Below are 25,687 nucleotides of genomic sequence, written 5' to 3' on the forward strand. Positions count from 1 at the left end.
GACTAGAGTGCTGTCAAGCTGCATAAAAGACAAGAGACAACACAAATTGCCAACAAATTGCTTTGAGGCAGATAAATCAATAACAGTTGCAATGTTTTATGTCAATACACCAAAGCTTTGGTGAGGTACAGTACAACCTCAGATGTTAACTTACTACTTGCTTCATGTGTTACTCAGCTTTGGGTCAAAAAGGGACAAACCCAGTCGGTAGGGTTGTAATTTAACCATGCTGTGTTGTTTCAACCCATTGTTGGGTCAAATGTAAACATTTTCTGGGTTAAGTTAACCCAACGGCTGAGCAAGATCCAAAACATCTAAAGAATGAAGTTGCATGACAATATGGCAAACTAATTTAATGTTACACACAAAATGCTGTTGTTAATTTTAAACTCAACGTTGGATCAAAAAGGTACAAGCCCAGCCACTGGGTAAAATTAACCCTGAAAATGTTTATATTTGACCCAAGAAGGGTCATCATCATTTTTTTTTAAAGTGGAGGTTTTCCCTAAATTTAGACTTTGGAGCACCATCCCATATCATTGCAGGTACATTCAAAGCAGTGGCGGCTCGTGACTGCTCTTCCAAGGATGCGCTAATTCAAAATAAGTGTTCGGATTGTCACTTGTGTGGTTCTTTTTTCCAAAATATGTGTCATGCGTGTGGAGAGATCCTGTGTGCATCACGTGTTTTGTCAAAATAAGTGCCTGCTGGAGACGCGTCAAAACCACTTATGATAAAAGAGACGCTCATGTTCCCAAAATACACTCCCTTAACAGTAAACTCTGCTTACGCATGAGATTATGCCAGTATCTGTCACACGCAAGCATCTCCTTTCAAGTTCAAGTTTAAGTTCAAGGCAGCAGGCACTTATTTTGGCATGACACGTGATGCACACACAATCTCTCAAAGCGCAGAACACATATTTTGAAATGACGAACCACACACATGACAAGCTACATGCATGTTGTGACGAACTTCGCATCATGCGCTTAAAAAAAAAGAAGTCACCAGCCGCCACTGATTCAAAGCTTGGTGACAATGAGCCTGCAATGATCAGTCTTGTGTTTCCCCTGTTCATGTCTCTTATTTTGAAGTTCTGTTTTGTCACCCATGTTCTTTTGTTTTATTGGGCCTTGTTCCTGATTGTTTCCAATGGGTGTCTTGTTATCTCGTTTTGGCCTCAGTATAAAGGGTATGCACGTGACATCACCTTTGGCGAAAGTGACTGAGGTTACGCCCACTGAGTGGCAAAAGGTCTGAGCCACAGCATTAGCATTAGCATTAGCATGAGCATGAAATCAAGATTAAGAAGAAAGATTCAACAAGAATTTGTAACTATTGTTTGGTAGTATTAGGCAAGACAAACATATATGTCCGCAAAAGAGTTGTCTGGTCAAATGCCAGGATTCCCGGACTAATGGTTGTTTGGCAAGTTGTTAGGGTCGCTGCCAAGCCCAACTCAATTCAATTTAAGATGATACCTGTCAGTTATACTGCTGCTATCTATTAAACCCAGGCATTTTGTTCAATGTTTTGCCACTCAAGATGGCCGCAGCCAAACCCAAGCCACTTCACAAGATGGCTGCCACACCCGAGCCACTTCACAAGGCTGCCACACCCGAACCAGTTTTCAAGATGATCGTTTCACCAGCATCTCCGAGTACTGTCAAAAGAGATGGTCGTCCCTGAGTTTCCTGTGTCCTGTTGGTCAGCCAACATGGCCACTTTCAAGCTCCATAGACTCTTTGCCCTTGCCAAGATGGCTGTTTCAGGGTGCATCCTAATTTAGGGGCTGCAGCCTTCCAAGGCAAATGACGTCACCGTGCCGAGATGAAGGCTGTCTCAATTCGAAGGCTCCTTCACATACAAGCCTCAAAATGTGGACTTTTTCCCCCTAAAACCAAGGATGATTATAGATGAATCTGTCACAGCCTTGGCTATCCCAAGATTCAATCCCCACCCACCAAAATACGTCTGGGTATTTTGAAACATTCAAAACTGTAGTTAAATAAATGTGTGTATTTTGCAAAATAAAGGTCCTTCTGACTGTTTTATTATTATAAATGATGTTTCACTAATGGGAACTAATATTATTGCTGTAATATTGTGCTTTTCGCTTTTGTATATTTCTAAGGTTGATGAATTAAATTTTATGTTAAATAGTTTAATTTTCTAAAATAAAAAAAATCTGCCTCCCTATTTATTTTTTAAAGTCTGATAGGTCTCAGCTGTTACGGTACATTCACACGGGGCGTAAGCGTTAGTGCTTTCCATTCACTTTTAATGTGTGACGTCATGCGTTGCCGAACTGAATTGTGGATCCGTCGGCGCCGTGTCTGTGCTGTTGCTCGCAGCAGAAGTTGAACATTTCTCAACTTTTCAAGCAGCAACGCGTGCATCAGCCAATCAGATCGCCTTATGCAAATACAGTAACCTAGGCAGAGCCAGCCAATTACGTTTATGGAAAACCGGAGCATGTGCTGCGGCCACTGTGATTGGCTGTTGGCCACGCTTCAGACAAGCCTTCCATCAAGCAATAACGCTTTTGCCCCGTGTGAATGTATCATTAGCCGTTTCTCAATACCAAGTACGCCAAACTCGGACTTGTGTCCTTCGTAGTTCGAACTTGCAAGTACAGACTCGGAAGAACGAACTCATGACGCGAAATGCATTCTGGGAAACTTCGCTGTCATAAGTCCACACAAGTCTCCTCTGATGCATCCTCGATAAAATGGGCGGATCAAGAACACATCCGGGGATTTTATGTGAACTTGGGCTTGATGCAAACTTTGATTTGGAACAGTACCTGGTCCGCGACTGAGGACGTTTCACAAGTCCACAAGAACACAAGTACAGACAAGAACGCATATTGAGAAACGGCCATCATGTCCCGCTGGCAAGCGTAGTGGGCGGGAACAGCAAGCGACGCATACTATGTCCGAATTCATAGTATTCCAAAAACAGTAGGCGAAAAGTCTGGGTACTGACTTACTACTTCCGCATAGATTTTGAAATTTGCATACGACGGACACTTCACTATCCCATGATGCCCTGGGAGAGGAGTTATCCAATGAAGAAGAAGAGGTGACGTCATATTAGTACATTGGTACATTTGAATCGGCACTGTAACAAAGAACCTTCTATCTATTACTAGACTTCTATCTTGTTCGAAAATTCCTTCCACCTTTCCAAATGGAGTTACTGTTGGTTTCCAATGTCACAGACTAATGTAATTTCCCTATGGTGGCAAGGAAGTCTGAGTAATATGGAAAAGACACAACATATCAAAAAAACTTTTTAACCTTGCTTTAAACTCCTACCATATGCTAAGGGTTAGGTTCATAATGAGAGTTTAGATTATTAGCCTTATTAATATTACAGACCTGTTCGTTTGTACTTATGTAAACACATCTCCCGTTGAATAGTGTTGAATAAATAACATAAAGCTCTGACTGACCACAATACGACCTGCAGTGAACCATGTTTGGAGACCCTATTGGGATTTGGGAGGTATGGGGAAGAAGTGAGAGACGGAGAACAACTTGTGGAGAGGATAATGCAAAGAGGTTGAAACTGTTAAAAGAGTACAGACAGCAGGAAAAGACTGACTAAAGCGGAGAGAGAGGGGGAGGGAAAGAAGCAGAACTACAGTCGAGAGAGGAGATTGAGATACAGAGTACGAAACACAGACAGGGAGAAGAGGGAGGGCATGTTAGCCAGAAGGCTCACAAGATTCAGATGGGGAGCAGGTTGAAATGCTGAGGAGTTTTCAGTGAGTTTAAACATTATATAAATTCAAACAGCTCACATTTCTACCCACCCACGAAGATATTCTGGAATCCTTCCCTCAATACTAATGCTTATCTTAGGCAAAGCAGATAACACAAAACTATAAAACTCTAGTAAAGGCAACATTTCTATGATCTTAATCATGAAAAAAATCAGCTTTCTCTGACTCATGTTTCTGCTGAAACACAACAAAGAGGGTAGCGTAACCCCAGAGTCAGTTTTAAAGGAGAGAGTCTGCTCCAGCTTACATTACCTTCCTTCCGTCTCTCTATTTGAAGCAATGCTGAAGGAAGAGAAGAAGTGATGGGGGCACACAAATGGTTCAAAAGATGTAGCCAAGCCATCATTAAGGAGTGACTTTAGTCATTCTTAAACAGAGAAAAAAAAACAGAAAAGCTTAGACATTGTGTGTCTGATTACATACAGATGGACTTTTGTAAGACAAATATCTCTTTCTTTCACTCTCACTTTCTTGTAACTTGATGTGGAAATGCATTGGAAAAGTAATTGAACACACAACACAAAATGAAAGCTTTATTTAAAGAGATCATTCATCCAAAAATGAAAAAAATTCACTCACCTTTTGCTCACGTTCATTTCACTTCAAAGCTGTAAAAGTGGATGCAATGTAAAAAATTGTGTCTTCAACAAATCATATGTTTTTATTTCATGTTTATAATTTATATCAAATTAAGATAAGCAATTTAAACTTGTAATGTATTTTTATATCCTAAAGACGTATTTTAGGTTAGCTTTTTCTTGATGGTTTAACCACAATGTACTTTACTTTTTTTACTTGTATATCAGCATTGACAAAATTCCACAATACAATGAAAGTCAATGGTGACTTCTTGGGTGAACTATCTAACTATAAGTTATATTCCATTCTGCCACTATAATTTATAGACACTCACCACTAGTCAAAGTTTCAAATAAAAAAATTAATAAAGTAAAAATGGAAAAAGTTGTAAAAAACAACAAAAAACACAATAAATGTACCACATACAGTAAGTGGTGAATATGGCCCTGATATCCACTATATTTAAAGTTGCAAAGAAATTGAATATTTAAAACACTGTGTGCACAAAATTTTTATGATCTAAATAAATAATAGATAGTTGAAACTTAAAGGATTAGTCCATTTTATTAAAAATAATCCAGATAATTTACTCACCACCATGTCATCCAAAATGTTGATGGCTTTCTTTGTTCAGTCGAGAAGAAATTATGTTTTTTTGAGGAAAACATTCCAGGATTTTTCTCATTTTAATGGACTTTAATGGACCCCAACACATAACAGTTTTAATGCAGTTTAAAATTTGCAGTTTCAACAGAGTTTCAAAAGACTCTAAACGATCCCAAACGAGGCATAAGGGTCTTATCTAGCAAAACGATTGTCATTTTTGACAAGAAAAATAGAAAATATGCACTTTTAAATTACAACTTCTCGTCTATATCCGGTCCTGTGATGTGCCAGCGCGACCTCACGCAATACGTCATGACGTCAAGAGGTCACAGATGACGTATGCGAAACTACGCTGCAGTGTTTACAAGTGTGGAGAAAAAGGACCGTTTCGACGTTGTTGTATGTGGAATGATACTAATTAATGTCTTTGTGTCAGTTTATTGTTAAAAATGGTCCGCAAATGTGCGCTTCATATATTAAACACGTGACCTTTCACAGGACCGGAGATAGACGAGAAGATGTCGTTTAAAAGTGCATATTTTTATTGTCAAAAATGACAATTCTTTAGCTGGATAAGACTCTTATGCCTCATTTGGGATCGTTTAGAGTCCTTTGAAACTGCAATTTTTAACTGCATTAAAACTGTTAAGTGTTGGGGTAAAATTAAAGTCCATTAAAATGAGAAAAATCCTGGAATGTTTTCCTCAAAAAAAACTTAATTTCTTCTTGATTGAACTAAGAAAGACATCAACATTTTGAATGACATGGTGGTGAGTAAATTATCCGGATTTGGTTTTAAGAAAATAAACTAATCCTTTAACAGAGCATTTGCTTTGAATGAGAATAGTCTCATTGACATGTAAATGACTTGAAATCATTTACATTGGAAATGTTTATGCCATAATCAGCTTTTGTTTCAATTGAGTGTTAGTTATGGTTAGCTTACTAATGTGTGCTGTTGCTGTAGTATAATAACTTTATATTTCTACATTTAAGTAGAACTAACATGATTAGATAATAGTAGCATTGCTGGATTTACAGTAACTCATTTTTACTGAGATCAACTCAATTTAATTGTTCTAATGTAACTAAAAACTATTAAGTTCAACTAAGTTCATTTATCTAAATTTAGATAATTTAATTGCATGCAACCACGAACCCTAAAAAATTTGAGCTAATTCAATGAATATTTTTTTTCTTTTTGATATGGATTTGTTAAAGTCGCCATCTCTCCAAAGGCTCCTCCACAAATTAGGAACAGAAATGAGTCTCTTTCCATTGCTTCATTTCAATCAAGTAAAGACTCCCAAAATAAACGTCTGAGTTTTTTTAGTGAGACTTAATACTAGCTCCTTGTAATTTTCCTCTCACTTGGCTGTTAAAATGGTGTATTACGCTTTTAAAACTGTAGTAACTGCTGTAAACATTTTATTACAGAGCAGCAAAAGCTTTCTCTCCAAGTTGTTAAATGGTGAAGTCCTCAACAATGCAACACTAAAAAACAACTAAAACTATATTGTCCTCTTACTTTGTGTAGGTGTAACCCCTTGAAGCTAAAGGGAAGTCTTGTGCATCACATGTCTTTTATCATCTGGTACAGGCATTTCCAGCAGAGAGGAGCTCTTCAGTCCAGCCAGCTATAGACATCAGCCTGTTTTGGAACTTAAAAGAAAACTGAAAGCCAATTGTTTTCCATTTTGATCTTCAGTTGTAAAAAATAAAGCCTTTTAATGCTAACTTGCAGCGAATTACTATGTTAACTATATGTAAGATCTTTAGCAGAAGCGAATACCGGAGAACGTATTCTGAAAATTTGGTTAAACAGTTTCATGGTGACTGGTAAAAACTGACCAATAGCTAATGTGGCAAGTTAATTTGTGACCCTGGACCATTAAAACAGTCACATGGATAAATAGACAGAGATTTTTATATCATAATGGATATGAATAAATAAGCTTGTTTCGTTTGTTAGGATAAGACAATACTTGGAAAGATATAACTATTTGAAAATCTGGAATTTGTCTTAATCGAAATATTAAGACAATTATTGTCTAAATGAAGTCATGGCAACACATATTACTAATGATAAATAAATGTTTATATATATTATGGTACACTGTACTTGCTGTAGCTACTGGCATGAGCCGCAGAGCAATCAGAGCAGAGCTCAGAATTATTTTTCATGACCCTTACAAATATGGCAAAAATAGACCATTTCATTCAAAGGTCAAATCCTAGGGTCGTAAATGAAGTTTCTGGATAATTTTTGCACTTAATAAAGTTACATACCTTCTATGTAAACAACAAAGAACAATTTAACATATTATTTCAATGCATTCTTTGGCACCTTTAATAAGGATACAACGTGTTTCCAGTGCTGTAAAGGCCAAATGTCTTCATTTTGTTTTGTTGAATCTGTTTTTGCTATTTGTGCTGTGATCTTTCTCCATGCATCTTTGGCTCTTCGCAAAGTGGGCCAAATCGTTCGTCATCCCTGATTCAATCATTCCTGGAAGAGTCACCAATCCTTAAACGGAGTCCCGAGACAAGTCTTGATCTGTAAGTCTGACTCAATGGCAAGGGGACAGCATCAGAACCGTTGCCTGTGTATGTGCGTGTGTGTGAGGCTGCCAAAGCAGCAGGTTTGTATTTGATGTTCTGATGTGTCAGCCAGGGCAGTGAAGGCCAAACAGCTCAGGGGTCCTCAGAGAAGCTGCATAGCCGTCTATTATATGCAGAGGGGAAAAAGACTTCAAGGAGGCTAGAACAAGAAGATGCCAAAAAACTTCCTAATGACTTTCTGGATTACAATACAGAAGAGAACTTCGTGATTACTTAACATACAATATGAATTGCAAAGTATTTAAGGTCACGTTTTCAGAATCTAATTTTTTAAACTTTAGTTAGTGTGTAATGTTGCTGTTAGGGCATAAATAATACCTGCAAAATGATTAAGCCAAAATTCACTGCCAGGCGATATATTTTCTTTAACGGAGGTCTTCTTTCAAAGCCTACAGCGAACGGCCGGTTTGGACTACAGCCCTCTACTTCCTGATTGAATGATGTCAATAAAACAGTTTTTGACTAAACTCCGCCCACAGGAATATGTCAGTCGCCAGCTAAGCTCAAACAGCTCTGCTAAGTTAAGTTGCTGTCGAATCACAACACACTAAACTACACAATCAGAACTCGTTACGTATTTCTGAAGGAGGTACTTTATAGAACAAGGAAGACATCAGCCTGTTTTTAGGACAGTGAAAGCAGTGGTATACAGATAAGTAAATTGTGTGAAAAATAATGCGTTTTTTACACGTAAAACGTGAACAGCTTTAAAAACACAGGAAGAACAGGACCTTAAAAAGAAATAAGGTTCAAAATAAAATGTGTAGTTCATTCCTTATACACAGGACCATTTGGAAACATAAAAGACGAAAAATAGTCAATTTTTTACGAGTATGCGAGCGTCCGTAATCTAAAGAGTGCATCCATACTGGATGCACACCGCCGGATTTTTGAACATTTACGTCCTTTGTATGCGTAGGTGCATGCATCTACAGGAGAATGTAGTATGTTGCCTATTTTGTCACTTGTTGAACATCAAATAAACTTTACTTTGCATTGCTGTGCGTTCGACTATAAAAATACACGTAAATAAAACTGACTATATATACTGTATATATTCGTAAAATGTACCTGGAGAAGTAAAACTTAAACATGGCAAAATGTGTAAAGCAGTAGTAACTTAAATTACTACGGTTATTGGCAGGTTAAAAAAAATATTTTTGGCTTATATAGCCTACATAACACTGCAAGATATGACGAGGATAGGATTTTTTTTCAAAATTCAAACTCCGTGGAAATCTACGGAAGCCGAGTACTGAAGTCGAGAGAGGACATGCACTATTATTATTTTTGCTTGCTTGTTTTCTCGTGATCACGACTTAATTTCTCGTTATCTCGAGATAACAAAAGTTGTTTTCTTGTGATCTCGACATAACAAAAGTTGTATTCTTGAGATGTAATTAAAGCTATGTGTACTCGATAGAACGTGTTGTTTTGTTTGTAAACAGCAAAAGCATATTTTGTTAAATTAGCATGGATGAACAAATGAGATTTTACTTGGATCAGAGATTTGCTCAATTTTACAGTGGTGAATTTAGGGACCGTCTTTAAGTTACTTAATAATACACACGTTTCTACTTTAACAGCATTTAAATGGAATGACTTAAAGTCAACAAACAGTCACAAAACCAACGTGTTTATGTGGTTGTCAGCTATAATGCGCACTTTTTAGATTTTTGATATTTATTTAAATAAACTGTTAAATACTATTGAAGATAGAAACGTGTACAGTATTACTTTAGAAATGGTCCCTAAATTCACGAACACAAACCGTCCAACTTTATTTATTTATTAAGTCTATCGGCTACACATTAGCTACACGTGTGGTACTGTAACGGCGAAGACCCAAACTAATATGCATTAGCACTCCACTTCAAAATACACTAAATATTATGGACAGGAAACTACATTATGACATTTGGATTATCATGTCAGGACGAGATAACAACTTTTGTTATATCGAGATCATGAGAAATTAAGTCATGATCACGAGAAAACAAGCAAACAAAAATAATAATAGTGCATGTCCTCTCTTGGCTTCTGTAGAAATCTGCTAAATGTTTTGTCTGTATGGGCCTGTAAACATGTTCCTATAGCAGAAAGCTGACATTAACAGATGCATTTATGACATTATGTTTATAATACTGTATGTTCATAACTCCTGTGGACATTTGAAGATGGCCAGTGCACTAAAACCAAGAGAAATTTATTCATTAACATATTAGAAAACAGCACTGAAACACATTTGAACCTAAAGTGTAAGCAGGCTGCCCCCTACTGGTAAATAAACATTATTACAATGCAGAAATAATCCAACCTGTTCACATGACCAGAGAGACATTTTCTGTTTGGTTCCAAGGATTACAATGTTACATTTTTTAATTGTTTTAGTTGCATTTATTTATTTCTCTTCATACGATACATCACCGTACCACCGCATATATTCTCAAATATATTTTCATTATAAAATAAGGACTCTACAATCAAGGATCAGGTATAATAAAATGCTCTGAGGAATTATAACAGACAATATCGACAAACCTTTCAAATGAAGTGCAGGACATTTTGGACTTTGGACATTTTGGACTCACAGGGAGCTGAGAATCAAAACGTAGATTTGGGTTTCCTCGGTCAAGGAAACAGACATCTGTTGGACAAGATAAATGAATTACTGTGGAATGCATGTGGTACTGAAACACATGGGTGGACAGGGTAAATCAAAGGAGACTTTAAAGTCTTTAAGATCCCTTATAATAAGATCTCAATCTCCAAACAAGCTCAAGTCAAACCCCAGTCATAAATGTTCCTTTTGGTCCGGACAAATATTGTGCCATAGTAAAGTGAATCGTTTTCGACAAACTGTGACACACTGCAAAAAAACCATTCACAAAAGCACAGCAAATACCAAAGGCCACGAAATCGCCCGATTTGTTTTTCGGCGTCGAACCAATGAGATTGTTCAAAACGTTCTCGAGTTGCGTTTCAGCGCGTAAGACTATAGTTTTCACAAACATGGGCTATAGAAATATATACTGTAGAAGTCAATATTTCGCAGTGCTGCATTAGTGTACATACATATACATACAGTACATTCCCAAGCTAGGTAGATTACTGCAAGAGACACCAAACCATTTTGTGCTACGACATGGGATCATGGCTGTCCTCAATAAAACATCTGCCCAGAAGAGACTTGTCTGAAGCCTGAGGTATGCATAATATGCTCAGGTAACAATCATCCTTTTACAATTATATATTTCCTTTTATATATTTATATATATACACACACACACATTAATAGTCATTTCACATACACGCCACCCTCTCTTGTGGAAAAAACCAAACTGAGCGCTCACATGTACAGTCTCATATCACAGTCTGGGTTGTGAATGATTGTTAGACATTTAGGTTTGATTGTTCAGAGTATATACTTTGAGCTAGTAAGCTAAACAGCAACACACAACGTCGGCGAGCTGCAATAGCTAGTAAGTGCACAACTGCTCAAAATATGCAAAAAAGGGAGCGTCCTGAATACGATGGGCAGTACTCTCATTTGACAACATTTGTCATGTTGTGTCTCCTCTCAACACATTGGCACTCAAATCTCTTGTGCAACCTAAACATTCACTTCACAAGTGTTTCTTAGTGTTAACTTTGCTTCAGCTTTCAGCAGGATAGTGTGCAAATGAACCGATGAGACACATTAATGCTTGCCGTGGATCTGACAGCCCTAACTACACTAAAATCATAAGTTTGCTCGAGTTCAACCTGCTTACCTAAACTGAGTCGAGTAGAACTAGTTAATAACCTGGGAAAAGATGATTTGCCTTTATATATAAACATCCTTTATCATCATGCTCTTATTCAAGTTTATAAAATACTACTCTGCTTTATATAAAAAAATTCAACTGGCTAAACTGACAGGACTTCTAATATACATCCACTGAGTATTTATAGTCATGTGTTGTTGTTTCGAAAAGAAAACGACAAAAGAAAAGAATAAATCGTACAGAACGCACAGTACTCATACCGCACAATAACACTTTGGACTTGGTAACTTAGACAAACATATGCAACCATACCGAGTTAGATCAACAAGCTTTTTTAACGAGGAATTTAAAAACGATTCCTGGATGCTACATCTCTAGCGCTACCTGACATGCTAACAAGACGAGAGTGCAGAAAAGGGTTGCAGGGGGGGGGACTTTTCCAATCAAGTTTTCTCCAAAATGTACAGTACGTTACTGATTGATGCAACCCTCAGGCCTGGACTTGGACTAGGGAACAAGACGCGAAAGACAAAAATACATCAAATTCTTAACTAGTTCTGTGTTAACATGATACGACTTTGTCTTTTTTGTGTCTCACGCTGTATCTGTTGACTGCTATACACAGATATGCAACTCTGATTGACAAACCAATACAGATAATTTACAGTTGAAACTTTCCGATTTCTGAATGACGCTTTTTCTCAAGCCCTAAACACTTTCAATGCTAAATTATCACAGAGGCCCTGCTTACACCTGGTATTAGGATGCGTTTTGGTCGGTTGGATCACAAGTGGACGAGAGAGACACATGCCCGTTCATAGTCACACCTGGGCTGTGTCCGAAATATCCCTCTCTATTATCTAGATTAGTCCACTAATATAGTTCACTCGAATAAGTGAATGAATTTGGACACTTGAGCTCGCTGGATCTTCCGCTGAGACGCAAGAAGTAATTCGGCACGAGCATCAGTGAACGAGTAGCGGCTAGCTGTGAGTGTACATCAGTTGTGCACTTATTATTGCAGTGCATTGTGGGATTGAATGAGTGCACTCAATAATGTGTAGTGCACTATTTAAGGGTATAAGGAGCTATTTTGGACACAGCCATGGTGTTTTAATTCATCTCTTTTATCAACTTTTGAACGCTTCTGTCCTGATTACTTTGAGGGGATGGTCTATGGGCGAGTCGTTATTTTTCGGTCTATAAGCCGCATTTTTTTCATAACTTGGCTGGTGCTGCGTCTGTCAGGTGCGCCTTGTAAGTCAGTGTAATTCAATGGATTCAGTGATGTGGAACTTCACGCTAGTTGGCTTGTTTGGTTAATTTAGACTATTCAACCTTCCAGGTAAGTTCTGTATGCTATGGTTTATTGTTTAAATAACTGATAATATTACTTTAACATAGAGACATCTATTCAGCCTGCTGTTCTGTCTGGTATTGTTTAGTTGAATAACTTTCCTTTCCACATTAAATGTCTGTTCTTCGGCTTGGATTTTGTGAAATAATTTTCTAAATAAACGCGGCGTATAGTCCACTGTGACTTATATATGTTATTTCGTCTTAAAGGAGCTCTAAAAGAATCTGTGTGACGTCACTTTTTGTTGATGTTTGAACTGTTTTCAAACAAATGGAGCGTAGCTAACTCCTCCCCCTCCCTTTCCCTTCCGTGCTTTCATGAAGGCGCCCAACCCCCACTCCAAATCCTTCTCATCGTTTATTGGCTGGAACACTTTGTTATCGTTTCTGGTGGTAGGTTTGGCCACTTTGTGTTTATTGCAGTTTGTGGAGCCTGGGCTGTCTACAGAGATCGCGTTTTTTACAATTTGATCAGCGGACAGGCAGCAAGCACGTAGTGAGGAGATGTTTGCTGTATGTAACAAAAAATGTTTTATGGTCTAAAACGTGTGAATTCGCTTAGAGCACCTTTAATGACGCATTTTTGAATGATGCTGCTTATACTCCGGTGCGGCTTATAGTCCGAAAAGTACGGTAAACACAAGCGGGAGAAATTAGAGGTATAGGAGTCCGCTGCTTGTGTTGTTAGTAAACATGCTGCGCAACATTTAGTACGTGTATATGTAAGGGCTTTCTCAGATATTTCAGAGCAACGGACAAAATAAGCTTACGAAACTTTTAGATGCTCGCAAAAGATAGAGATAAGTCGCTTTCATTTTAGCAATGATAGCCTAATAACCGCGCCAAATACTGTGGGTTCGCACTAGAAGTCAGGGCCGATGTAAAAACATTGTGTTTGGTACATTACACATTAAGTCCAATTTATAGTCGTGCGTAAGGTCTACGCCGTAGCTACAATGTAGATTATTCGTAGCCTCTGCGTAGTCTGACGTGCACCTCACCAAATTTTTTATATTGGTCCACTAGAACCCCTTCCATCAGGTAAAAAAACTGCATCTCAGATATTCCCATTTGTGACGGTCAGAACAAAGATGGGCCAAGTTGAGGAGTGATTTAGCTGAAACTGCAACAAAAGTCGCTGTTTATATACTTCCATTACTGCTGGTCATCTCAAAACATACACAACAAGCTGCTGTTTCTTCTTCGCTTGAGGGTTAAACTTGCCAAGCTTCTTCTTCATCGACGGTCGCACTGCTACTGTGGTTACATGCGGGGATACTGCCTACCAGCGGTCTGCATGTGTGTTTGCACGTCGATGCGAATGACGACGCAGAAGTATATATGAAAACCGACACGTATTCTACGTCGTAGGATATACGCACAACTATAATGAGTCCTTTAGATTAACAAGCGGTGTTTTGTAGCTATTTAATCACATTCGACCACATCTGCATCTACACCACAAAAGCAATTCGGTTTACCGAATTCGGTTACCTCGAATGTGGTCGAAAGTTGACGAGCTCAAAACGGTTTAGACACTATTTAAACCTGTATTTAGCGTCATCCACTTGTGATCTGATCGACCAAAATGCATCTTAATACAAGATGTAAACTAGGCCAGAGATGATCTCATTACTATTGAAATACAGCTTAAGTATTCTGTACTGTATGTCGTAACAAGCAACCAATATCGTTTTCATGATTATTTCCTGTATTTTCGTACAATTCTTCAAGCATCTTACGCTCATCTACATCACATCCACACAGTAATAGTCACATCATGACTGCTTAAAATTTAAATGTAACTACTATCAATATCAAGGAAACATGTAGGCTTTTGCTTCATGCAGACAAGCATTACAAGACTTCCAAATGTCACATTTTCACTGTGATTGCTGCCCTAAGTTTAACGTTTAATTATATAAAATGATCTGTTATGAAAACACTAATAGTGATCGGTCTACGGTAGACTTGTAGCTGAACTGCTAAATGTTTCTGTAAACATCTGATCATTTTCACCTACGGGTCACTTTCCCATCATAATGATCCCCTGACCTGACAATTTTAGAGTTTTTGCCAACAGAAATAGAGCTTCTATAAATCTTACTGTGACATCTTTCTTAAGGGACAAGAGAAAAAAGCTATTTCCATCCAATGTTTTGATCATTTCTTTCCAGATTGTAAGGATACAGAGCCAGTATCAACAAAACCTCTGCCAACTTTCTAAAGATCGACTTGGTCACAGTGAACACGTTCAACTATCTGGATATACATAAGGCTGTAGACTGGACTTGTCTCAATCGAATCAAACAAATGCCTGCACAGTCACCCCATCGCAAACACAAAGTCATTTTCACTCGGTACCACAGTCATGTGTAAGGTGCTGGTTCACTGGTCTCTTCTGAAACTGTACATCAAGTCTTCTACTTCCTGATTGGTTTAAGACAGCCCGCTGCCACTGACGTGCTAAATCTAGCACTAGACGATCAGTTTAAGCCCTAATATTTGGCAACTAAATCTATTGGTCTTTTAAAGTGTTATAGAGCAAATAGGTATTCAAAAATAATAAACAGCAGAATTTGACGATTTTCAGCTACCACATAGTCTCAAGTGTGCATACTTCACCCAAAAGCGAAATCTTGTTATCATCCTTGTGTTTTGTTTCAAACCCATTAGATTTGCTTTCTTCTGTACAGTAGAAAACGAGCAAGCTGCGATTTTACATTCAATAAAATGTGATGGGGTCCATAGACAGCCATGGCCACAATATCCTTCATTATATGGCAAAAAAGCAGCTTGAACATTATGCTAGAAGAAAGCAAATCTTCCTGGTTTGCAACAAGGGTGAGTTAACTACAACTAAATTTTTATTTTTGGGTGAATTTTGGGTCTTTTTAGCCCTAAAGGACAAAATAAATGAAGAAACAAAGAGATGAAGCATGAATGAATCAAATGCCCATTCAAACACATTTCTGTAATTGTCATCGCTCTCATCTCTTTCAGATGAGTCTGGCCTCTCCCTCCATCTCAGGTGGCAGCTCACACACTCCAGTAAAGTTCAGTTCCTTGCCTTCCTTCCCTCCCTGACTCCCCGCTTGAGACCCACTGTCACCAGGTGAAGGGTTGCTATGCGACATTGTGTCAGGTGATGCTCGGTGTCCCATCCCAGCACGTCTCTCCTTCAGGTAGCCCTCGAGACGTTTGAGAATCTGTTTAGGGTTCTTCTTAGCGAAGAGCTCCACTTCTGCACATCCCAAAACAGAGACAGGATCAATGTGTTAGTATGCCAACATGGCATATTGTTTAAAAGGGACTCATCATATTCCTTTCTTTTGGCGTTTGTGTAACGATTATGTCTGCCTGTTTACTGGCCAATCCACTAAGACCATTAATAAAAAGAAAAATACGTTGCAAATGGAAGTGATAGAAATAGAAATAATTACAGATTAATATTAATATCAGTTCAGTATTCGAGAATATGGCTGGCCTGATGAACAAAAAGATCTACTATGCAGTAATACAGACGCTAGTTATGCTGACCAAATGATCCTACATCGAAGTGCATGCTGAAGGTCACTGAATGACAAAGAATGAGTAAGATTGTATTATTATGTCACCTTTAAGTACATGGCCGGAGTCAGAGATGGTTTTCTGCTGGCTCTTCCACAGCTGGTAAAGGTGCAGGAACGTCGCAACATAAAAATCATTCAGCACCGCCACGACCTGTTGCCTTCGATTACATTCCCTATGTGACATCACAAAGCAACCAAGCTTTAACTTACTATGTAAACAACCGATGAAAGTAATGAAAGTAAGCTACAGCACGTGTCTCAAACTGAGGTCAACACTTCACACAAAAAAGCCAAATAATTTCAAAAACTTTTCATTGAAGGTGCCAAAGAATGCATTGAAATAATGTTAAATTGTTCTCTGATACCTACATAGAAGGTATGTGGCTTTATTAAGTGAAAAAATGATCTAGAGATGTTTTTACATGTCCATTTACAACCCTAGGATTTGTCTATTATTACCTTATTTGAAAGGGTCATAAATAATAATGTTGAGCTCTGCCCTGATTGGCTGTTTTACAGAGTGGTTCAGTTTAGTAGCTCTGTGTTAATGGACGTTTCTGAGTGGTAAGTTTGTGTTTTTTTCAGTATGGACCTGCAATACGTAACTGTAACGTCAATAGTAGAACTTCAGCCTAAACGTTAGCATTAGCATTAACTAGCATATAGCTCTAACTTTACAGTAACACATTTTTTTTTAGCATTGTAACAACATTGTACTTAATTTAATTTGTAATTTAATTTTGGGCGCGTACATCTCGACTTTAATGTCACAGTTGGTGTTATGTTGAGATTGGCCGGTTTTCCAATGGTCTTTTGCATGCATGAGGTTTAACTAAGAAGGAGGAAACAATAGTGTTTAAGGCTCACGGTATGTCATTACCTTGTACAGAACTATTATAATACTATGCCTAGAAAAATACAGTTTACATTCTATGGCACCTTTAACATTAACATTGTGCAAAGTAGTATCTGCTGTATACATGAAAAGATATATGTTGACTTACTTAGACAGCACCTCTTCCCTGAGAGCATGCAGGGCAATTCTGGTCATGTTGATTGACATCACACTGAACGGAAAATTCTGTTAAACAAGAAAATTAGTATTTTTAATGACAGTGAAACATTTCAGGTTATTAAGGCATGGTATGAGTGTGTCAGGCATACAGCAAATATTACCTGGACCGGATGCTGAGAGAGTTTGTAGATGTCTCTAGCAAGTGGTAGTATCTCTGGGTCCATGACGAAGTAGAGAGTGTGCATGAGTCCCAGAAAACCCGTTCCTCTTAGATCTGTGCCCGGGTCTGATCCTGCATGTATAACACACGCACATACAGATAAAATGAAGAGCTGACAGAGCTATACTTAACTAAAGTGACATCACTTATCGAGCCAGTGCTGTACTGTTACTATGTCTTGATCATATACATGTTTTTACGCATCACAAAAAATTTTCATAATGTAACATAATGTAAGTTATGTATTAAACACTGTTATTATGAAATCTGCTATTCTACAGTAGTCACTAACGTAAATGTATGTAGTTCAATAACATAGATGAGGTGCTTTTTACAATTCCAACACTTATTTGTGAACATTTTGGATGCATCAGTCAAGACAACCTGAAAATGATCAACAAATGGCATCATGAGCCAGTGTGTTCCACACCAAAAAATTACAAATCCAGCTATTGTTGCAAGTTAAAGCAACACTAAAGAGTTTTTTTACCTTAAAATAACGTTTCCAAAAAAGTTTCAGTCGTTCATCCACTCGAAACAGGATGAACGGCCCTTTCACATTCGCTTTGCAGCCCTCTATCGGCCAAAACCGCACTAAAGAAGTTTCCAACCGTCGGGTCGCGGTCCTGTAGTTCGAGTGAAAACTACAAAAACTTGCTTTACGGCAGAACTACAGTCCAATCAGAGCCAGCTATGCTGCAGTATTTATGACAGTGGTAATGGACAATTACGCTTCTAACCTGTAGGGGGAGCAAAGAGCAAAAACTCTTTAGTGTTGCTTTAAAATCCTAATTAAGCCATGTTATGTCATGTAGAAAATGTAATGCATTTAGTATTTGACACTTCATGTGGCATCATGACGAATGTCAAACACACACACGCACGCACGCACGCACAAGCGCACATACGCACACACACACACACACACACACACACACCTTGAAAGCCCACATTCTCCCAGTGCGGTCCGTATCGAGGGCAGTCTGCTCGGGTGCAGGTCAGTTTCCTGTAGATGGTCTGAAGTACACGCATGTGCACTGACTGTCCATTATCCAGAGAACCTGCCGAATCACAAAAACAAAGAAATCACACATTTGAACTGTGACTCATTCAGCTGTCTAAACAATTGAACTGGCCAAATGGCAGTATTGTAATAACAACTAATTATACTACCACCAGATTTGTCACCTTATTTTGTGCAAATGAAGAGTTTGGTTCCAAAACGCGATAAATGCCATTTAAAAAGAGTTACTGCCAAAATCAGTATTATATCAGCTCAGTATTTAAAAGAAAATTCTTAATTTTACGCAAAATACAATATCCGCCATGTTATTGTGTCATCTTTTCTCCCCTTTTTCCCCGCAATAAACGACACTCCTTTTTTGCAGAATGCAATAAATCCTCTCAACAAATCACAGCGCACCATTACACGCATTGTAAACAAACAATGGCGGCACATCACGGAATCCTAGTTTTCCTCATCTTGTACTGTGATCAACAAACAAACAAAAACAAATTAATCCTTTGATGGCATTGATAAACCTGTGGTGGTTTTCTGTGGCAGGGAAGAAACGTAAGCCATCAACATCTACGCAAGAGGCACTCGGGAGACGGAAAATGCTGGTTGCTTGTTCCCCGACAGCATCAAGCTTCTCTTGTGCTAACACATTGACCTCAGGGTATCTTATTAAACTTTCCATTATTTTACGCGAAGCCAACGAAAATCGAGAAGGACCAAAACACTTTTTACAGCTGATCGCTGTGAAAAATGTTAAGCGACGACGTCCCAATTATAACCGACAGTGTTGTTAATATGACAAAGTAAGTGTTTTGGTTAATGCCATTAATGTTTATTTTTTTAATCAATGAATACCACTAGTCAACTAAATGAATATAGCATGGCAAAGATGAATGCACATTTATATATTGATTCAATAGATTTATAGCATTTTGAAAAAAAAGGTTAAAAAAAATTCGTTTTTATAATAAATCTTTGAAAATCAAATTATGGATTTGAATTTTTTATGTTTTTATAACCTAAAGATGCCATGTGAAAGTTTGAAACAGAAAATAGTTGTTTTCATCTTGTCACTTTCTTGGTATAGAAAACACGTTTTTACCCAAATTAGTCAAAACGGATTTATTGCGTTTTGGAGCCAAACTCTTCAAATAATCATTGTACTCACACTGTGCGATAGCAAACACTAAGTCTCTTTCCTCTACTAGGTCTTTGTGTAGCCGAGGAGGACCAAACAGAAAGTGGGTGATGGCAGCCAATCCAGTTCTGCGAATGGTGGGCTGAATGTTTTTCTGATAGAGAAGAGAAAGACAAAATATTACAGTGTCGCACACACTCAGTCAATGATGGCATTATGTGAATTCATCTCAAACAAACTCACAAGCAGGTCTCCAAGATCAGTGGTTTGAAAATGCTGCAGAGCCTCATTGAATGAGATCAGTAGAGAGGGAGTGAGATCCTCAGCGAGAACTACAAAAAAATGTATTTACTGACGTCATACATCATAAATTCATTCTCAAAAACCTCAGTGTAAAATAAACAAAGTAGTCGATTCTCCATGATGCCACTACTTGGAGTTTTCAACTATTTATTTGCACACGAGTCTATATATAGTTGTTATGAAGCAAAATCATTCCCATTTGTTGTCTGATCATCAGACGCTAATACTCCAGACTGTTTCTGACAGCGATCAGGTTTCGTAATGTATTTATTTTAGCCGGAGAGGTGATGCCATCTCTCCAGGGTAGGGGTGTATGCTTAGTCACGGTGACGTAATGTGCTTTGTATCCAGGCTGACGGGATGTTGTTTCCATGGTGACAAGGTAATTGGTCTCACCTGGTTGGATGCTCTCCAGGGCATCCCACTCCTCCTGTGCTCGCTCCACCTCCGAGCTCACCTCTAGACACACAAAAATCACACTATAAAGTTTGCTGTTAAACTACAGAGATGCGTCTGAGGAGGAGTGTGTGTGTGTAAGTCTTTACCTTCGGTTTTGGTGTGATTGCCACCTGCTGCCAGAGCCTGTAGGAGCCCATTCTGTTTGAGCGCTGAGATCTACACAACCAGAGGATCGCACAGTTAACTTTTCTGTTCACGCTACTGACTGCACTTAATGTATATCAAACCTGGAACACTGAATTTCTCACCGGGACAGTTTTAAGAAACGGACTGCCGTTTATATTGCCATTCTCTTTGATGCCATTACCTGGAGTCAATCCATTGAGAACCTGTTGAAAACACAAAAATCAATCATGATGCATGTAAAAGTAACCTGGTTTCATCTAACATGCTGTAAAGCGAGTTCTCACAGTTGTGCATTTGGAGTTTCCATTGGTCAGATCCCCGGTCTGTTTACAATCTTGCGGAAAACCATTCAAGCCCTATAATGGGAGAATAAAAAAGTGATTATAATACAGGTCTGTCTGTTTGTCCTATAGGTACAGACATCATATTTACCTCTGTATGTACTGCGACTGCAACAATCTCTTCCATGACATGAGTCCACTGTCTCACTGCCACTTTACTGTCCACCCATCCTGTGGACTAGGCCAATGGTTAACACCAATTGGGCACACATGGTTCTTGACCTTTTTCCCAATGACCTTTGACCCAATGACTGTTTTCAACGCTTGCTCTATGTTCTACAGGTGCCTATTAAGATTGATAGGGCAGCCACGCTTTCAGTGGCTGGGCACTGTTTAACTGTGCTACTCCTTGAAAATCAGAGAGCGTTTGGAAGGAACTGAAATGGGCCGTGGAACAAAAGCATAATTATACTATTGTAGTGGGACGGTTCTGTCCAGATGTGATTCTTGACAGCCTTTGGTGGATGTTTTTAAGTCAAACGAGTGCAACTGTACCAAGCCTGGATAGCTGGCTGTATCACGCCACCGGGTGGGTGGTAGGCTTGGTTTGGTAGTGCCAGGTTCACCTGTGAGACTAAAGAACAGAGAGATGAATTTTCAAGGTGAATCCTTAAAAGTGTGGAAACCAGAGATTGAGTACAACAAGAAGTGAGGATGAATTTAAAGTAATATTTTATCTAAATATAAAAATTCTCTAATAGTTTACACACCTGCTCTCCATCGCAGGTGTATATGAATTCCTTTCTTCAGATAAACAGAAATAGTTTTATATTAACTCTTTCCCTGCCATTGACAACGCAATTTAGAGAAAACGCTTCCCTGCCAATGATGAGTTTTTACAGCAATCCGTATTTTCACTATTATCCACCAAGTGGCGCTCTAACCCAACTTATAAAATCTGGAAGTATTCCCCAAAGTCTGTGTATGGCTCTGTCCCAAATGGCACACTCCGGACTTAGAGTCCACAGTTTGATGACATCATGTAGTGCAGACCTTAGGGACCCTTTACGCGAGTCCACAAGGGTGCACTGGAGTCGTATTTTGGGACAGACTCGAGCGTCACGCCAGAAATAGGAAGAGAAGTTGCCCATCAGTGTGAACTACTCCCATCTGTTGTCTGGTTGCTCTTTCGCAAGGACATCTGGGTTGGTAAAGTGCACGAAGCCTGCTGCAGTCCGCCTCAAGGGTGCAAAGGGGGCGCTGATCAGCACACTTTGGAGCGTAAAAATGAGAGATGGGACACCCTACGGACTCATAAACTAAGCGAGCATGCACAATTTAAGGCCACGAGACCGAAAGTCCACATGAAGTGCCATTTGGGACAGGGCCTTTGTTTTGAGGACCGCTCTGAATCGGATCTCTATCAAAAGTCCTTCACAAAAATGGAATTAATGGAATCAAATGGAATCAAATTTTTGTATTTTTGAAAAAAACCTACCCATATTTGAGAGATGATAAAAAGAGAACAAATGAAGGTAGGATAAAATGTATTTTTTTTAAAGCAAATAGTCTGTTAATTTATTTGATATATTGTATGTTTATATATTTAAAGAATAACATTTTCTGGAAGGCATTAAACTTTTGTGAAAATCATAAAAAATGCTGGCGCTGACTGGCAACCTTTTTTAAAACACTGGCGGGGAAAGAGTTAAACTGCTGTCATGCTATCTTTTATATGCGGGTCAACATGGGGAAGCTCCAGGGGTCTCATTTATAAAATGCTGCGTAGAAAAGTCCTGAATTTGATCTTACGATCATTTCTTAAAAGTGTGCACGTGTATTTCATAAAACGGATGTACACATAGACCTCAATTTCAGACGTGAGATCTATAAATCGCAAATGAGCTTGAAATTGTGCACAGCTGAACAGATTTTTTAATTTAAATGATGCCTAATTAATGTCATTGACATATTTAAGAGCACCTGCCAATGTTTAAATCCTTTTCGAGCAGCATGAATGACTTATATTTCCCAAAAACTGCAGCAATCGGACAAGCAAAAGTGCGTATGTCTGCTCAGTATGTCTGCTCAGACCCTGACATGGCGCTAAGCTCTTTTCTTGTTTTTATAAATATGGGCTTTGCTGCGGATTTTTGTGTATGCACACCTCACGATTCAATTTGTGCACATACTTTATAAATGAGGCCCTAGAAAACAGAGCTAAATTCAAATATGGCATCACATTATAGAACCAGTGGAATTTTATGTTATCAATGTGCCGATATACAGGAGTGCTCGGATCTGTTTGTTTTATAGTTAAACAATGTACTGGTCACTAAATAAGCTTGAAATATAAATTGTTTGTCACAAACATATTATTTTACATTACAATACATATATTAACCTATTGGAGTCTTCTGGATTACTTTAATGAAGGATGTGCATTTCGGAGCTTCGTCATGTTGAGCCCCATGTAAAACAACATGATGTCATCTTAATATAAAATGATTTGTTTGCATGATTCAACTGAAGAAAGAAAGTCATACACATCTGGGATGGCACGAGGGTGAGTAAATTATAAGATTTTTTATATTTGGGAAAACGAGTTTGAAGACTTAAAAAGGGCTAACAGAGTTCTCTTCACAAACCTTCCTGTGGCCTCTGTTGACAGGTACAGCAATACCCGAATGAGTCGATGATACACTCTATAAGTAATAATATGCTATTAGAATAAGACACAAATTTTGATTAATATCTAAAAATGTTTGAGGAATGCTCAAAGAAAGATCTGCACAAATATGAATGCATGCATCTCCATTTTCTCCATAATGATTTAAACAAAGACTATAGAGCAATGCAAAAAGAAGCTGCATCCGAAAGAGGTGACGTCATCTCATCAGGACCGCATCTCTCTCTTTTACTGAAATAGATGGAGGCCAATAACACGAACAACAATTACCTCGTTTCAAATGCTCACATTCATTTAGCATTTACTGCTTTTTATTACATTACTACACAGCGCAAAAAAATCAATTTATTTCATTGACAAACGGAGAAAAGATGAGAGGTGACGTCATACCTATCATGACTCCCAAAACCGAACTAACTAAACGTTATAATAAAACCGGAAAACATGAAAACCGACAAAACCAACTGCATTGATCGACAACTTAAGATATATCATAAATAAGCAGCATTAGATGTCATGCATCAGCTTCAAGTGTTGCGTCCCATGTAACGTTATGTGCATCCAGTGAACTGTCAAACATCAAAAGACCTTTACACAGTATTTACATTAACAAATACATGAAGACAATACAATAATAAGATTAGTTTCACATGTACTTCAGCAATCATGCACATTTGTACATATATCTACTAAATAGTTAAAGAATATATTTTATTAGAGAGAACTTACTCACATAATAACAGTTATATCCGCCACAAATAACGGTGCATTTCTGCCGTCTTCCCGATCTATAAATCCTCTTTCCAATTAAACGCGAAACTTGTACGTTTACCTCAGCATTCAAAACCTGCAGTTACTAAAGTTATTTTTTTTATATTATATAGACATTTCGCATTAACTGCCACGTTCAGTCAGTGACTGAAGCCGCTCTCTCACACTCTCTCTCGCGACCAGCTCGAGCTCAACTGCCTCAATCTTTCTCTACTCTTCTAGCTTAGCTAACTTGACCATAGTCTTTATCACGAAGATATATGCCAAAATGAGCAAATAATATAGCAATGACTTCCATGTCTGCATATGACACGTTTATGTTGTTGCTAGAATGTCAAGAATTAAATGTTAGTTGTAATTTTTTACCTCAGTTTCTCTCCCTCCAATCTCGGTTTCCCTTCCCCCTTTCCACAGTTGCTGAAACGCGCGGTGCATTATGGGAATTGTGGTTTTATTACTGTAACTAGACTTCCGGTACTGAGACCACTGGAGTCAGGTTTGTATTTGGGTAGTTGTCATTAAAATTCAGCCATTGAAAATTTCTGCCTGACATGCTATGCTTTATATTGAGTCTTTTATAAAAAAACAATAAAAATCATTTGCATTTTCTATGATATTACATTAATATAGATTATATATAATATATTTGTACATATTTTTAATGAATTACAAAAAAATAAAAAGATTATAAAATTACATATATCCAGATCCCCTACATGTCTGTATAGAAAAGCCATTAATTATTGATGAAATATATATAAATAAAGTTAATGTAAGTGTTACTTGTTATTTTACAACCATGCAACCAATAATAATTTTTCAGGAAAATGTGCTTTGAAGTACTAAGCATGACAAAATATTTGCCAGGGGGTTTCAAACTGGGGTCCAGAGCCCCCAAAAGGTACAGGGTCCCCAGAAAGTTTCATAAATTGTAAGGCTCCTCAACATTATTACTGTATTGATTCAAGTGTTTATTGCTCTTTTTTTGCTACATAATACATTTGTTTAAATTTGTTTTCTTATTTTCTGCATTGTTTTGCTTTTATTATTGCAGCACCCTTTATCTCACTCACTGGGGTTTATCTAACACTGTTCAAATGTTTATCTGTAAGACTATTTAGATGAATATACACTGTAAATTGTTGGTTCAATAAGTGCTTGTGCCTTAATTCAACTTAAAAATATTAGTTGACAACATTTTCACACACATTGTTTGAGTTAACTTATATTTTTAAGTTGAATTAACTCAAAATTTGAAGGCAGCACGTTAAGTTGATCCAAGGGGGTCCCTGAGAAAATTTTCATGATATTTGGAGGTCTTTGGCATCATAAAGTTAGTGTATTACAGCATGCTTTTTCCTGTTATTCCTTTAAA

At 38.0% G+C, this 25,687-nt stretch overlaps 1 protein-coding gene and 1 long non-coding RNA gene across 2 annotated transcripts; both read right to left on the minus strand.

The window, feature by feature from the left end:
• Positions 1–3,818: 3,818 nt before the first annotated feature.
• Positions 3,819–8,075, minus strand: LOC129414930 (uncharacterized). Its single transcript, XR_012369621.1, has 3 exons — positions 6,504–8,075; positions 4,370–4,398; positions 3,819–4,157 (listed from the first exon to the last, which is right to left on the minus strand). It is a non-coding gene; the product is annotated as an uncharacterized lncRNA (long non-coding RNA).
• Positions 8,076–9,971: 1,896 nt separating this feature from the next.
• On the minus strand, positions 9,972–24,706 carry elmod3 (ELMO/CED-12 domain containing 3). The gene is made up of 13 exons (XM_073867615.1): positions 23,501–24,706; positions 21,004–21,486; positions 20,856–20,927; positions 20,694–20,774; positions 20,532–20,601; positions 20,383–20,445; positions 19,927–20,015; positions 19,714–19,837; positions 18,466–18,588; positions 17,469–17,599; positions 17,297–17,373; positions 16,338–16,465; positions 9,972–15,964 (listed from the first exon to the last, which is right to left on the minus strand). Exons 2-13 carry the CDS (start codon positions 21,037–21,039, stop codon positions 15,720–15,722), a joined length of 1,239 nt encoding a protein of 412 aa, XP_073723716.1. The 5' UTR covers positions 21,040–21,486; positions 23,501–24,706; the 3' UTR covers positions 9,972–15,719.
• Positions 24,707–25,687: the final 981 nt, after the last annotated feature.

Source organism: Misgurnus anguillicaudatus, chromosome 5 (assembly GCF_027580225.2).
Source record: "Misgurnus anguillicaudatus chromosome 5, ASM2758022v2, whole genome shotgun sequence".
In the NCBI taxonomy this organism is placed as follows: domain Eukaryota; kingdom Metazoa; phylum Chordata; class Actinopteri; order Cypriniformes; family Cobitidae; genus Misgurnus; species Misgurnus anguillicaudatus.

What these genes read in the sequence shown, in the direction of transcription:
- elmod3 (XM_073867615.1), bottom strand. Translation starts at nt 21,039, where the DNA reads ATGGAAGAGATTGTTGCAGTCGCAGTACATACAGAG. An exon ending in GAAACTCCAAATGCACAACT is followed by an intron (nt 20,775 to 20,855) that starts GTGAGAACTCGC and finishes TGTTTTCAACAG; the next exon opens with GTTCTCAATGGATTGACTCC. An exon ending in AGGGAAGAGGTGCTGTCTAA is followed by an intron (nt 16,466 to 17,296) that starts GTAAGTCAACAT and finishes GATGTCACATAG; the next exon opens with GGAATGTAATCGAAGGCAAC.